At 48.4% G+C, this 14114-nt stretch overlaps 1 protein-coding gene across 1 annotated transcript in view; it reads right to left on the reverse strand.

The window, feature by feature from the left end:
• The window catches only part of MMD2 (monocyte to macrophage differentiation-associated 2), a 60109-nt gene that overhangs the window by 25514 nt on the left and 20481 nt on the right, over positions 1–14114 (reverse strand). Inside the window, exon 2 of the mRNA XM_011970765.1 lies at positions 1539–1620. Within this exon, the coding sequence (XP_011826155.1) occupies positions 1539–1616 (78 nt within the window). The 5' untranslated portion in view covers positions 1617–1620. The remainder of the gene's footprint in view (positions 1–1538; positions 1621–14114) is intronic.

The following is a 14114-nucleotide window of genomic DNA, read 5'->3' on the forward strand; positions in this document are numbered from 1 at the left end:
AAAAAAAAAAAGGCCAGGCGTGGTGGCAGGTGCCTGTATCCCTGCTAGTCAGGAGGCTGAGGCAGGAGAATCACTTAAACCCAGGAGGCAGAGGCTGCTCTGAGCCACGATCACGCCACTGCACTCCAGCTTGGGTGACAGAGAGAGACTCTGTCTCAAAAGAAATAAATAATTTTAAACATTTTTTAAAGAAAAGTAGGCAGTGAGAATTCAGCCCCAACAATGTGCATCCTCCAGGACTCACTGAAAAGCAATCTGTCTGCAAAATCAGCCCAGGTGAGTCCCAAAGGAAGGAGGTGTCCTGCTAGCTTCCCCGACATCCAGGCTGGGCGCCGGATGGGGACAGGTCAACAGCAACGCACCAGAATGGGATGGCTCCTTAATAAGAGGCCATCAGCCACCTACATGTCCATCTGTGCATGACAGACTGAACATCAACAGGGAAGATAGAAGCCTTGCGGTAGGCGATGGAATTATAACTTTAAAAAATCATTTCTGGCCAGGAGTGGTGGTTCATACCTGTAATTCCAGCACTTTGGGGGGCCAAGGCCAGGAGGATCACCTGAGGTCAGGAGTTCAAGACCAGCCTGGCCAACATGGTAAAACCCCACCTCTACTAAAAATACATAAACTAGCTAGGCATGGTGGCTTGTGCCTGTAATTCCAGCCACTCGGGAGGCTGAGGCAGGAGAACTGCTTCAACCCAGGAGGCAGAGGTTGCAGTGAGCCAAGATTGCACCACTACACTCCAGCCTGGGTGACAGAGTAAGACTCTGTCTTTAAAAAAAAAAAAAAAGAAAAGAAAAAAGAAAAACACAAAAAATTAGCCGGGCTTGGTGGCAGGTGCCTGTAGTCCCACCTACTCGGGAGGCTGAGGCAGGAGAATGGCATGAACCCGGGAGGTGGAGATTGCAGTGAGCCGAGATCGTACCACTGCACTCCAGCCTGGGGGACAGAGTGAGACTCCGTCTCAAAAAAAAAAGAACTCAGTGTGGTCCTGGCACACACCAAGTTCAAATCAGCACCAGCCCCTCCTTTCTATTACACCGGCAGCTCGTCGTGAAAGCCCTGGGCTCAGGCCAAACACGCAATAGACCCCGGGGTCGAACAGGTCAAGGTGGGGGGTTTGAGAATTAATTCTCAAAGGTGGGGTTACAGATGCCTGCCACCATGTCCAACTAATTTTTGCATTTTTAGTAGAGATGCGGTTTTACCATGTTGGCCATGCTGGTCTCAAACTCCTGACCTCAGGTGATCTGCCCGCCTCAGGCTTCCAAAGTACTGGGATTACAGGCGTGAGCCACCATGCCCGGCCCCATCAGAGGTTCTTAGAGCAAGACAGAGGCACGCCCAGCACTGCAGCCCAATTTACCCCACTGGCCTTCCCTCGAGACGCACTCACTCTTCTGAGGGCCTGAGGGCCACAGAAGACGCGAGGAATGGGCCACTTGGGACATACGTGAAGGAGTTGCCTTCCCCCACCCCCCTCCCTGGAAGTGTCCCCATCTCAGCCCTGAACCCCCCAAAAGCCAACTCACAGCATGGGTGGCACAGTTGGCCGCATGTTCATACTCTGTGGGCTGGTACCTCTTGTGGGCAGGGACTCGGTGGTTCATGAACCTGGAAGGAGAGGGAGAGTTCCAGAGGGAGAATTCCAGGAAGCTCTGCTGGGGAAGAGGTGCCATCCGAATTCCCAGGAAGCCTGAAGACCTCACTTCCTACCGGTAGGAAAAGAAGAGCGCTCCTCCATTTTCCTATCCCCCCTCCTCTTCCCTTCCCTCCCTCACTCTTTCTGATCATTAAATGGTTTTGGGTTACCCAATATTTTGTGCCTAATCCCCAGTGTGGTGTTTGTTACAAAATTTTGCTAAATGCTAAATGTGGCATTCTCTTCGTTTACTTTTTTTTGAGACAGAGTCTCACTTTGTCAAAAGACTGGAGTGTAGTAGCGTGATCTCGGCTCACTGCAACCTCTGCCTCCCGAGATCAAGCAATTCTCTTGCCTCAGCTTCCTGAGTAGCTGGGTGTGTGCACCAAGCCTGGATAATTCTTGTATTTTTAGTAGAGATGGGGTTTCACCATGTTGGCTGGTCTCGAACTCCTGACCTCAGGTGATTCGCCCACCTCAGCTTCCCAACGTGCTGGGATTACAGGTGTGAGCCATCATGTTTTTTTTTTTTTTTTTTTTTTTTTTTTTTTTTTACAAAGGGTCTCACTCTGTCACTCAGGCTGGAGTGCAGTGGTGCAATCATGGCTCACTGCTGCCTCCACCTACTGGGCTCAAGCGATCCTCCCGTCTCAGCCTCCTGAGATGCTGGGACTACAGGCACAATCTACCATGCCTGGCTACATTTTTTTGTATTTTTTATAGAGACAGGGTTTCATCATGTTGCCCAGGCTGGTCTCGAACTCCTGGGCTCAAGCGATCCTCCCACCTTGGCTTTCCCAAAGTGCTGAGATTATAGCCGTGAGCCACTGCTTCTGGCCTCATTTCCTGTTTTTTATTTTCTCTAAGTACAACTTACGAACAATATAGCTCTGCAAGGGGTCAGCTCGAAGGATTTTTACAGATGCATAGACCCACACAACCACCATCCAGGAAGAGCTACGGCTCACTTCTCACCCCCAAGAAAGTGCCCAGTGCCCCCTCCCATGGGTACATTTTCCCCAGGGAAACCACCCTCTGCCGTTGTCATCTTGGATTTGTTTCCCCTGTTCTTGAACTTGCTCAATGAACTCATACAGAACACGCTGTTTTGTGTCTCGCTTCTTTTGCTTAATGTGATTTTTGTGAGATTCATCCACATTTTGGGGTACAGCAACTGGTAGTTTTCATGGCTGTATCGTATTCCACTGGGTGAACAGACCACAAGTGACTTATCCAGCCCACTGCAGGGGGACACTCCTGTTTGGGGACATTATGGATAACTCGGCCCATGAACATTTTTATGCACATGTTTTGGTGAACACACGCGCTTATTTCTGCTGGGCTCAGGTGAAATTGCTACATGACTTTATCTTAAAAATAAACATTTCTGGCCAGGTATGGTGACTCACGCCTGTAATCCCAGCACTTTAGGAGGCCGAGGTGGGCAAATCACTTTAGGCCAGGAGTTCGAGACCAGCTTCATTAACACGGTGAAACACCGTCTCTACTAAAAATACAAAAATTAGCTGGAAGTGGTGGCATGTGCCTATAATCCCAGATACTTGGGAGGCTGAGGCAGGAGAATCGCTTGAGGGAGGTGAGGGTTGCAGTGAGCCGAGATCATATCATTGCACTCCAACCTGGGCGACAGAGTAAGACTCCATTTCAAAAAAAAATGTTAGCCGGGCGTGGTGCCACAGGCCTGTAATCCCAGCTACTTGGGAGGCTGAGGCAGGAGAATCATTTGAACCTGGGAGACGGAAGTTGCAGAGAGCCGAGATCGTGCCACTGCATTCCAGCCTGGGCGACAGAGACAGAGTCTTTCTCAAAAAACAAAACAAATCAAACAAACAAAACAAAAATTTATATGTTTTGTGTGTCTTTTTAGAATCTTCAGAGCGTTATCACCTCTGTTTAATCCTCACTGGAGCACCATGTGGAGCTATTGGCCATTTTACAGATGGAGAAGCTACAGGGCAGGGAGGTGAGGGAAGGAGATCACAGGACGGGAAGGGGCTCAACCCAGCCCCGGTTGACTCCAACGTCTGGTTATGCCTTGACGCAAGTCTGTGCTGGGGGACTTAGGTCAGGATGGGAAGACAGACGAGGGTTGGCTGGAAAGGAAAGAGGCATCCAAGAACTGGTGGTAAGGTCTGCACACACCTGGCCGTCAGACCAGCAGCCAGGACCACAGCAGCGTGCATGTCTTTGGCCACAGAGGCTCGGAATCAGCTCACCTGAACGTTGCCAAGCAGCAGCCACCCAATGGGTTAAACTCCACTAAACACACCAAAAACCTTCCCCCCATGTCTGATGGTTACTTTGTAGACTGTCCCCCAAACAAATGAGTGTATGGTTCAGAACAAATGACTCCATGCAGTATATATGGGGCACTAAGCATTTATTGGGCACTTTCTGTATGCTGGTGTCACACCAGGAGGTCATGGAGCATTTATTCAGCATCTCCTGTGTGCTGGCTCCATGCTGTAAAGACCCTGGAACATTCGTTGAGCACCTTCTGTGTGCTGGCTCCATGCTAAGTATAGTTCATGGAGCATTTATTAAGCATCTTTTGTGTGCTGGCTCCATGCTAAATACAGCTCATGGAGCATTTGTTAAGCACCTCCTGTGTGCTGGATCCAGGTTAAGTACAGTTATGGAGCATTCATTGAGCACCTTCCGTATGCTGGCCTTATGCTAAGTACAGCTTATGGAGCACTTATTAAGCACCTTGTGTGTTGGCTCCATGCTAACTATAGTTCATGAAGCACTTAATAACCACCTTTGGTGTGCTGGCTCCATGCTAAGTATAGTTCATGAAGCATTTATTAAGTACCTTTTGTGTGCTGGCTCCATGCTAAGTGCAGCTCATGGAGCATTTATGAAGCACCTCCTGTGTGCTGGCTCCAGGCTAGTAAAGACCCTGGAACATTCGTTGAACACCTTCTGTGTGCTGGCTCCGTGTTAAGTACAGTTCATGGAGCATTTATTAAGCATCTTTTGTGTGCTGGCTCCATGCTAAATACAGCTCATGGTGCATTTGTTAAGCACCTTCTGTATGCTGGATCCAGGTTAAGTACAGTTATGGAGCATTCATTGAGCACCTTCTGTACGCTGGCCTCATGCTAAGTACAGCTCATGGAGCATTTATTAGGCATCTTCTGTGTGCTGACTCCATGCTAAGTATAGTTCATGAAGCATTTATTAAGCACCTTCTGTGTGCTGGCTGCATGATAAATGCAGCTCATGGAGCATTTATTAAGCACCTTCTGTGTGCTGGCTCCATGCTAAGTGTAGTTCATGAAGCATTTATTAAGCACCTTCTGTGTACTGGCTCCATGCTAAGTACAGCTCATGGAACATTTATTAAGCACCTTTGATGTGCTGGCTCCATGCTAAGTATAGTTCATGAAGCATTTATTAAGCACCTTCTGTGTGCTGGCTCCATGCTAGTACAGACCCTGGGGCATTGATTGAGCACCTTCTGTGTGCTAGCTCTATGCTAGCATAGTTCAGGGTTCATTTATGAAGCACATTGTGTATGCTGGCTTCATGTATGCTGGTGAGGGCAGGGCAGGAGTGAAAGCTGGGCAGGGAAGTCTGCCAGGCACTGACACTCTGATTTGCCCTGGGACACTTGGTGCCTGGGTGAATCCAAGGGTCCAACGGTCCAGGTGACTGCTGTCTGCCTGCATCCAGCTGGGACTCCATGGTCACGTGATTCCACAGTCAGTCAAGTGACTTCAACACCAGGGTCACACTGAGCCCATTCGACAGTTGAGAAAACTAAGACCCCTGGGGCCAGGCTTCTGCACCAAGCTAAAGAGACACCAACGTCCCATCTCCCATGGCCTCAGCACCCTTGCAGGGGCAGACTGAAAACTGGAATTATAGTCACAGAGAACATGGAGGACCCACCCTGGGGACCCCATTGAAGCCTCCCCAGGAGCCCAGAACATGCCACCCATCCACCCACCTTCCTCAAGGTGGGCCAGGAAGCTGCCTGTGGCCAAGACTGGCTTATGTTTGGTTTTTTCTTTTGTTTTGTTTTCTGTTTTTTTGAGATGGAGTCTCTTTTTCTTGAGATGGAGTCTTGGTCTGTTGCCCAGGTTGGAGTGCAATGGCACTGTCTCAGCTCACTGCAACCTCTGCCTCCCGGGTTCAAGCGATTCTCCTGCCTCAGCCTCCCTAGTAGCTGGAACTACGGGCACATGCCACCACACTCGGCTAATTTTCGTATTTTTAGTAGAGACGGGGTTTCACTATGTTGGCCAGGTTGGTCTCAAACTCCTGACCTCATGATCTGCCTGCCTCAGCCTCCCAAAGTGCTGGGATTACAGGCGTGAACAACCGCACCCCGCCAGGATTGGCTTATTAACTAATAAGTAATAACAACAAAAATAGTGATATGGGTTGAACCGTGTCCTCCCAGCATTCAAGTGTTGAAGCCCTAATTCCCAGTATTGAGAAGGGGACCTCATTTGGGAACAGGATTGGAGCAGATTTCATTAGTTAAGATGAGGCCAGGGTTGGGTGTGGTGGCTCACGCCTGTAATCCCAGCACTTTGGAAGGCCGAGGCAGGCAGATCATGAGGTCAGCAGATCGAGAGCATCCTGGCTAACACGGTGAAACCCCATCTCTATTAAAAATACAAAAACTTAGCCGGGCATGGTGGCGGGTGCCTGTAGTCCCAGCTACTTAGGAGGCTGAGGCAGGAGAATGGCATGAACCCGGGAGGCAGAGGTTGCAGTGAGCCGAGATTGCACCACTGCACTCCAACCTGGGCAACAGAGTGAGACTCAATCTCGGAAAAAAAAAAAAAAAAAATGAGGCCAGACTGCATTAGGGTGGGCCCCCATCCAGTATGAGTAGGGTTCCCTAAGAAGATGAAACAGGCCGGCCATGGTGGCTCACACCTGTAATCCCAGCACTTTGGAAAGCAGAGGCAGGTAGATCACCTGAGGTCAGGAGTTCAAGACCAGCCTGGCCAACATGGCAAAATCCCATCTCTACTAAAAAAAAAAATACAAAAATTAGCGAGGCATACTGATGGGTAACTGTAATCCCAGCTACTCGGGAGGCTGAGGCAGGAGAATCACTTCAACCTGGGAGGCAGAGGTTGTGCTGAGCCAAGATCGCGCCACTGCACTCCAGCCTGGGCAACAAGAGCGAGACTCCATCTCCAAAAAAAAAGACGAAAGAGACACAGAGAGGACAACGTCAAATGAAGACAGAGACACACGGGGAGGACAGCCATGTGATGTTGGAAGCAGAGATTATGGCAATGCGAAGAAATATCTGCTGTTGTAAGCCGCTGGTGTGTGATCACCTGTGATTTCAGCCCTCGGACACAAACAAGCATATCGTGCTTGTTTTATTCTTTATTTTTAGTTATTTTTAAATGAGACTGAGTCTTGCTCTATCACCCAGGCTGGAGTGCAGTGGCACCATCTCGGTTGATTGCAAACTCTGCCTCCTGGGTTCAAGCAATTCTCCTGCCTCAGATCCTGAGTAGCTGGGATTACAGGCGCCTGCCACCACACCCGGCTATTTTTTGTATTTTTAGTAGAGATGGGATTTCACCATGTTGGCCAGGCTGTTCTCGAACTCCTGACCTCAAGTGATCCACCTGTCTCGGGTTCCTAAAGTGCTGGGATTACAGGCGTGAGCCACCGCGCCCAGGCCTTTGCTGTTGGTTTTTGTTGTTGTTTTTTGAGAAAGGGTCTTGCTCTGTGGCCCCACTGTCATAGCTCACTGTAGCCTCGACCTCCTGGGCTCAAGCCCAGCCTCCCGAGTAGCTGGGATTACAGGCGCACACCACCACACCCGGCTAACTTTTTTTTTTTTTAAATTTTTATTTTTGTAGAAGTGAAGTCTCACTATGCTTTCCAGGCTGGTCTCAAACTCCTGACCTCAGTTAATCCTCCCACCGCAGCCTCCCAAAGTATTGGGATTATAGGCATGAGCCACTGCGCCTGGCCTCTTTACCTTTTTCTTTTGAAACAGAGTCTCACTCTGTCACCCAGGCTGGAGTGCAGTGGTGTGATCACAGCTCACTGCAAGCTTGAACTCCTGGGCTCTAGGGATCCTCCCTCCTCAGGCGCACTCCACCATGCCCAGCTAACATTTTTTAATTTTCATAGAGATAGAGTCTCACTATGTTGCTCAGGCTGGTCTCAAACTCCTGGGCTCAAGCAATCCTCCTGCCTCAGCCTCTTGAGTAACTGGGATTATAGGTGCATGCCACCACACCCAGCTAATTTTTAAATTTTTTGTAGACACTGGGTCTTGCTCTGTTGTCCAGCCTGGTCTCAAACTCCTGACCTCAAACAATCGTCCTCCCTTGGCCTCCCAAAGTGCTGGGATTATAGGCATGAGCCACCATGCCAGGCCTCACAGTACTCATTTAGAGAGACTCTGCCCAAAAGCCCTCCAGGAGGCCGGGCCAATTTATGCTTCCCACCAACTGGGCAGGGAGTCCGGAGACCAGCTGTGAGGGTGCGGCTTGCACCGGCCTCCAAGGTGGGAAACCTATTCTCCCCCTGAGGTCTCCCCCTCTACCTGCCACCAGGTGCAGGTCTGCAGCCCTGGCTCCCCCTGCTCCTGTAACAAACACCAGGAAACCACCAAGGGTGCCAGCCACATGGGTCCCAGGGTGATGTCACGGTTGCCGTGGTGACCTGGGACGGACAGTTATTTATTTATTTCTGAGTTCCACAAGACTCTCCTTGTCTCTCAGTCACTGTGACCATTGAATGCTGGCAGAGAGGAGAGAGAGGCCCGGAGACAGGGCCGTGGGCAAACGACCAAGAAACAGCGTTCCCACCACCCTGAAGACCCGAGTACTTTCCCTTTAGCTCCCTGCAACCTCATTTCTTTCCTCCCTAAACCCCTAGTCAGGCATTTTAAGAAAAAGTGAATTCATATTTTCACTTCCATTCTAATTTACATAAAGTAAAATTTCCTCTTTTTTTGCTATAGTTTTGTGAGTTTTGACAAATGCGGAGAGTCCTATAACCACCACCGCCACCATCAAGATGAATAACAGACCCACCATCCCCCAGAATTCTCTCCTGCCCTCCTCTTTGCACCTGAAACCTCTGCCCAGCATCAGCCCGGCAGCCAAGACCCTGCCCCCTGTCCTCTGTGCTTTTTTTTGTTTTGTTTTGTTTTGAGATGGAGTTTTGCTATCACCCAGGCTGAAGTGCAGTGGCACAATCTCAGCTCACTGCAGCCTCCACCTCTTGGGTTCAGGTGATTCTCCTGCCTCAGCCTCCTGAGTATGTGGGATTACAGGCATGTGCCACCACCCCTGTCTAATTTTTGTATTTTTAGTAGAAATGGGAGGGGTCTCCCCATGTTGGCCAGGCTGATCTTGAACTCCCAACCTCTGGTGATCCACCTGCCTCAGCCTCCCAAAGCACTGGGATTACTGGCGTGAGCCACTGGGCCTGGCCTCTGTGCTTTGCCTTTTCCAGAATGTCACATACGCAGAGTCACACAGTAGTTGTACAACTTTTTTTTTTTTTTTATGTTTAAAGAGAATCTGTTGTATAAAGTCGAAAGTGCATTCTTAGGTGAAAAGAAACTGTACACTGAATGCCAAAGAGGGATTTACTTATCTTCTCTTAAAACGTATTGTGGTCGGGCGCAGTAGCTCACGCCTGTAATCCCAGCGCTTTGGGAGGCCAAGGCGAGAGGATCATTTGAGACCAGCTTTGGCAACATAGCAAGACCCGATCTCTACAAATATTAAAAAATGACCTCGGTGTGGTGGCATGTGCCTGTTGTGCCAACTGCTTGGGAGGCCGAGGCAAGAGGATCGCTTGAGCCCAGGAGGTCAAGGCTGCAGTGAGCCAAGATCATGCCACTGCACTCCAGCCTGGGTGACAGAGCATGATCGTCTCAAAATAAAACAAAATGTATTGAAGGTAAATTTGTTTTATACTAAAAGAAAATGGCTCCTCCTAAATGTAACGTTATCTTTCCTGGTAATTTTTCTCAATTCTCCCATCTCTGTTTTTGCTCCTGCATCCCCTTTGCAGTCTGGCTTTGTTGTTCAGCAGGGAGCATCTGAGATTCTTCTCTGGTATTGCACGTCCCTTCCTTTTTACTGCTGAGCAGTATTGCTTCTCATGGACAAACCAGAGTTTGTTCATCCATTCTCCAGTTGAGGGATAATAAATGCATTTTTTTTTTTTTTTTTTTTTTTTTTAGGGTCTATCACCCTGGCTGGAGTGCAGTGGTGCCATCATAGCTCACTGCAGCCTCGCACTATGGGGTCCAATCATTCCTCCTGCCTCAGCCTCCCAAGTAGCTGAGACCACAGGTACACACCACCATGCCTGGTTAATTGTTAAATTTTTTGTAGAGATAGGCTCTTGATATGTTGCCCAGACTGTTCTCAAACTCCTGGACTCAAGTGATCCTCTGGCCTCAGCCTCCCAAAGTATTGGGATTACAGGCACGAGACACTGTGCCCAGCCACAATGCCTTTTTTTTTTTTTTTTTTTGAGACAGTCTCCTAGGCTGGAGTGCAGTGGCGCAATCTCAGCTCACTGCAACTTCTCCCTTCTGGGTTCAAGCAATTCTCCTCCTTCAGCCTCCCAGGTAGCTGGGATTACAGGCATCCGCCACCACGTCCAGCTATTTTTTGAATTGAGTACAGACGAGGTTTTGGCATGTTGGCCAGGCTGGTCTCAAACTCCTGACCTCAAGTGATCTGCCCACCTCGGCCTCCCAAAGTGCTGGGATTACAGGCATGAGCCACTATGCCCAGGCCACAATGCTTATATTTCTTCCACCACCACACTCGACTAATTTTTTTTTATTTTTAGCAGAGACGGGGTTTTGCCATGTTGCCAAGGCTGGTCTCAAACTGCTGGCCTCAAGCGATCCTCCTGCCTCTGATTCCCAAAGTGCTGGGATTACAGGTGTGAGCCACTGGGACTGGTCTGGATGCATTTTTAACAAGTGAAATGCATAGATAAAATTAAGACTGTTAGAACAGAGCTGGCAGTCAGAGAGGCAGCCTTGACTGTGGGAAACTTGTCTTGAAAAAGCCGACGTTTCTAGCAGGCCATGGCTGGTTAAACTAAAGGAGGGAAGTGGCCTTTTCTTCCTCCTCCCTGGAGAACAGAATCTTCATTTTGTAGCCAACCCTTACTGCTTAGCTGAGCACACGGCCATGGCTTGGTGGAGGACTCCCAAACCAAGCCAGGACCCAGAGCCAGATGCTGTCAGGAGACGAGGAGAGAATGATGAATTCTCACCCTGAACTTGAGTAGGTACAGGCTTTGGAGCTTGGCACTGTTGGGCAGAAAATGCCTGCATGGGCAGTTAACCGCTGTGTGAGCTAGGAAAAATTACTTAACGTCTCTGGGCTGCAGCTTCCGGGTATGTAAAAGGGAATGATATTACCTAGCCTGCAGGTGTCATAAAGAATATGGTTTAAGGCCGAGCACGGTGGCTCACGCCTGTGATTCCAGCACTTGGAAAGGCTGAGGCGGGCGGATAACCTAAGGTCAGGAGTTCAAAACCAGCCTGGCCCACATGGTGAAACCCCGTCTCTACTAAAAATACAAAAATTAGCCAGGTGTGGTGGTGCATGCCTGTAACTCCAGGTCCTCGGGAGGCTGAGGCAGGAGAATCTCTTGAACCCGGGAGGCGGAGGTTGCACGGAGCTGACATTGTGCCACCATACTCCAGCCTGGGAGACAGAGCAAGACTCTGTCTCAAAAAAAGAAAAAAGAAAAAAAAAAATTAGCTATACGTGATGTTTGCATGACTGTAGTTCCAGCTACTTGAGAGGGTGAGGTGGGAGGATCACATGAGCCAGGAGGTCGAGGCTGCAGTGAGCTATGATCGTGCCACTGCACTCCAGCCTGGGCCACAGAGTGAGACCCTGTCTCAAAAAATAATAATAAAATACTGACAACTGGGCTCCACACCCAGAGATTTCAGTTTATTCCATCTGGGGTAAAGCCTGGATCCTGGCATGTTTAGAAGTTTATTTATTTATTTATTTTTATTAGCATTTTAAAAATGGGCAGAGACAGTGAGACCTCATTTCCACAAAAAAATCAAAAAATTAGTCGGACGTGGTGGCATGCGTCTATACTCCCAACTACTCAGGAGGCTGAGGTGGGAGGATCACTAGAGCGCAGAGAGGCTGAGGCTGCAGTGAGTCATGATTGAGCCACTGCACTCCAGCCTGAATAACAGAGCGAGACCCCGCCTCAAAAAAAAAAAAAAAAATCAAAAAAGTTGTATATGTTAATGGTGCTATACCATGAGGCACTGTGGAATGGCTCCAATATTAATTTCTTGCTTTGGACCCTGTAGTTGAGTTACATAAGATCTTCCACTAGGGGAACTGGAGAAAGGATACTCAGGATCTTTCTACCATTTTTGCAACTACCTGTGCATTTATAATTATTTCAAAATAAAAAGTTTTTGGCCAGGCACGATGGCTTATGCCTGCAATCCCAGCACTTTGGGAGGCCGAAGCAAGCAGATCACCTGAGGTCAGGAGTTCGAGACCAGCCTGGTCAATATTGAGAAACCCCATCTCTACTAAAAATATAAAAACTAGCCAGGCCTGGTGGTGCGCACCTGTAATCCCAGCTACTCGGGAAGCTGAGGCAGGAAAATCACTTAAACCTGGGAGGCAGGGGTTGCCATGAGCTGAGATCGTGCCACTGCACTCCAGTCTGGGTGACAAGAATGAAACTCTGTCTCAAAAAAACAGGAAAAAAACATTTAAAGTGTAACCACATACAATGCCAAGATGCTCATCAAAATCAAATGAAAAAAATCAAGTAATAAAATTATATACACAACATGATTTCACTAGTGTAAAACACACACACACACCCCAACATTTTAGAAACATAAATGCATAGAAATAGACTTGAAAGAAAACAGGGAGATCGGTGAGTTTGGGGGTGCTGGTCACAGAAGACTTTGCCCCCCTCCCTTATTCTTTAATTTTCAGGATTGGGTGGGAGATAAAGAGTCTTTCATTTGACTTGTGTTGTTTGAATCTTTATAAGATTGTATTCACATTTTACTCATGTAACTACAACGAAAGTGTTATGTTTATTTCATTATTAATTTGTTTTGCAGAGATGGGGTTTCACTGTGTTGCACAGGCTGGTTGTGAACTCATAGGCTAAAGCAATCCTCCTGCCTCAGCCTTCCAAAGAGCTGGAATTGCAGGCATGGGCCATCACACCCAGCCTAAAAAATGCTAAAATTATACATGAAATGTTTGCCATAGAATATTTTACTTTATTTTATTTTTATTTTTATTGTTCTGAGACAAAGTCTCAGTCTGTTACCCAGGCTGGAGTGCAACGGCACGATCTCAGCTCACTGCAACTTCTGCCTCCCAGGTTCAAGCAATTCTCCTCCCTCAGCCTCCCAAGTAGCTGGGATGACAGGTGCTTACTACAACACCCAGCTAATTTTTTATATTTTTAGTAGAAACGGGGTTTCACCGTGTTGGTCAGGATGGTCTCAAACTCCTGACCTCAAGTGATACACCCGCCTCGGCCTCCCAAAGTGCTGGAATTACAGGCGTGAACCACCATGCCCAGCCCACGTAGTCTTTAAAGGGTGTCTTAATCCATCTTCTGCTGGAATGCCTGAGACTGGGTAATTTATAAAGAAACTATTATAGGCCGGGCGTGGTGGCTCATGCCTGTAATCCAGCACTTTGGCAGGCTGAGGCAGGTGGATCACCTGAGGTCAGGGGTTCAAGACCAGCCTGGCCAACATGGCGAAATCCCGTCTCTACTAAAAATAAAAAAATTAGCCAGGCACAGTGGTGTGCACCTGTAATCTCAGCTACTTGAGAGGCTGAGGCAGGAGAATCACTTGAACCTGGGAGGTGGAGGTTGCAGTGAGCTGAGATCACACTGCGCGCTCCAGCTGGGCAACAGAGAGAGAAGAAAGAAAGAAAAAGAAAAAGGAAGAAAAGAAAGAAAAGGAAGGAAGGAAGGAAGGAAGGAAGGAAGGAAGGAAGGAAGGAAGGAAGGAAGGATATTAAAAATTATAAAATACTTTTTGCTGTTTTGTTTTTTAGAGAAAATAATGACAAGTTCTCACCCTGTCATGCACGCTGAAATGCACTGGCACAATCATAGCTTGTTGCAGGCTCCAATTCCTGGGTTCAAGCGATGTTCCTGCCTCTGCCTCCCAAGTAACTGGGACTATAGGCATGCACCACCACACCCAGCTAATTTTTAACTTTTTGTAGAGACAGGATCTCGCCATGTTGCCCAGGCTGGTCTTGAACTCCTGGGCTCAAGTGATCCCACCCCGCCTCAACCTCTCGAGGAGCTAGGACTACAGGTGTGCACCACTACATCCAGCTAATTTTTAAACATTGTTTTGTAGAGATGGGGTCTCACTATTGTTGCCCAGGCTGGTCTCAAACTCCTGGCCTCAAGCAGTCCTCCT

The sequence above is a fragment of the Mandrillus leucophaeus genome, unplaced genomic scaffold (genome assembly GCF_000951045.1).
Source record: "Mandrillus leucophaeus isolate KB7577 unplaced genomic scaffold, Mleu.le_1.0 Scaffold97, whole genome shotgun sequence".
NCBI lineage: Eukaryota > Metazoa > Chordata > Mammalia > Primates > Cercopithecidae > Mandrillus > Mandrillus leucophaeus.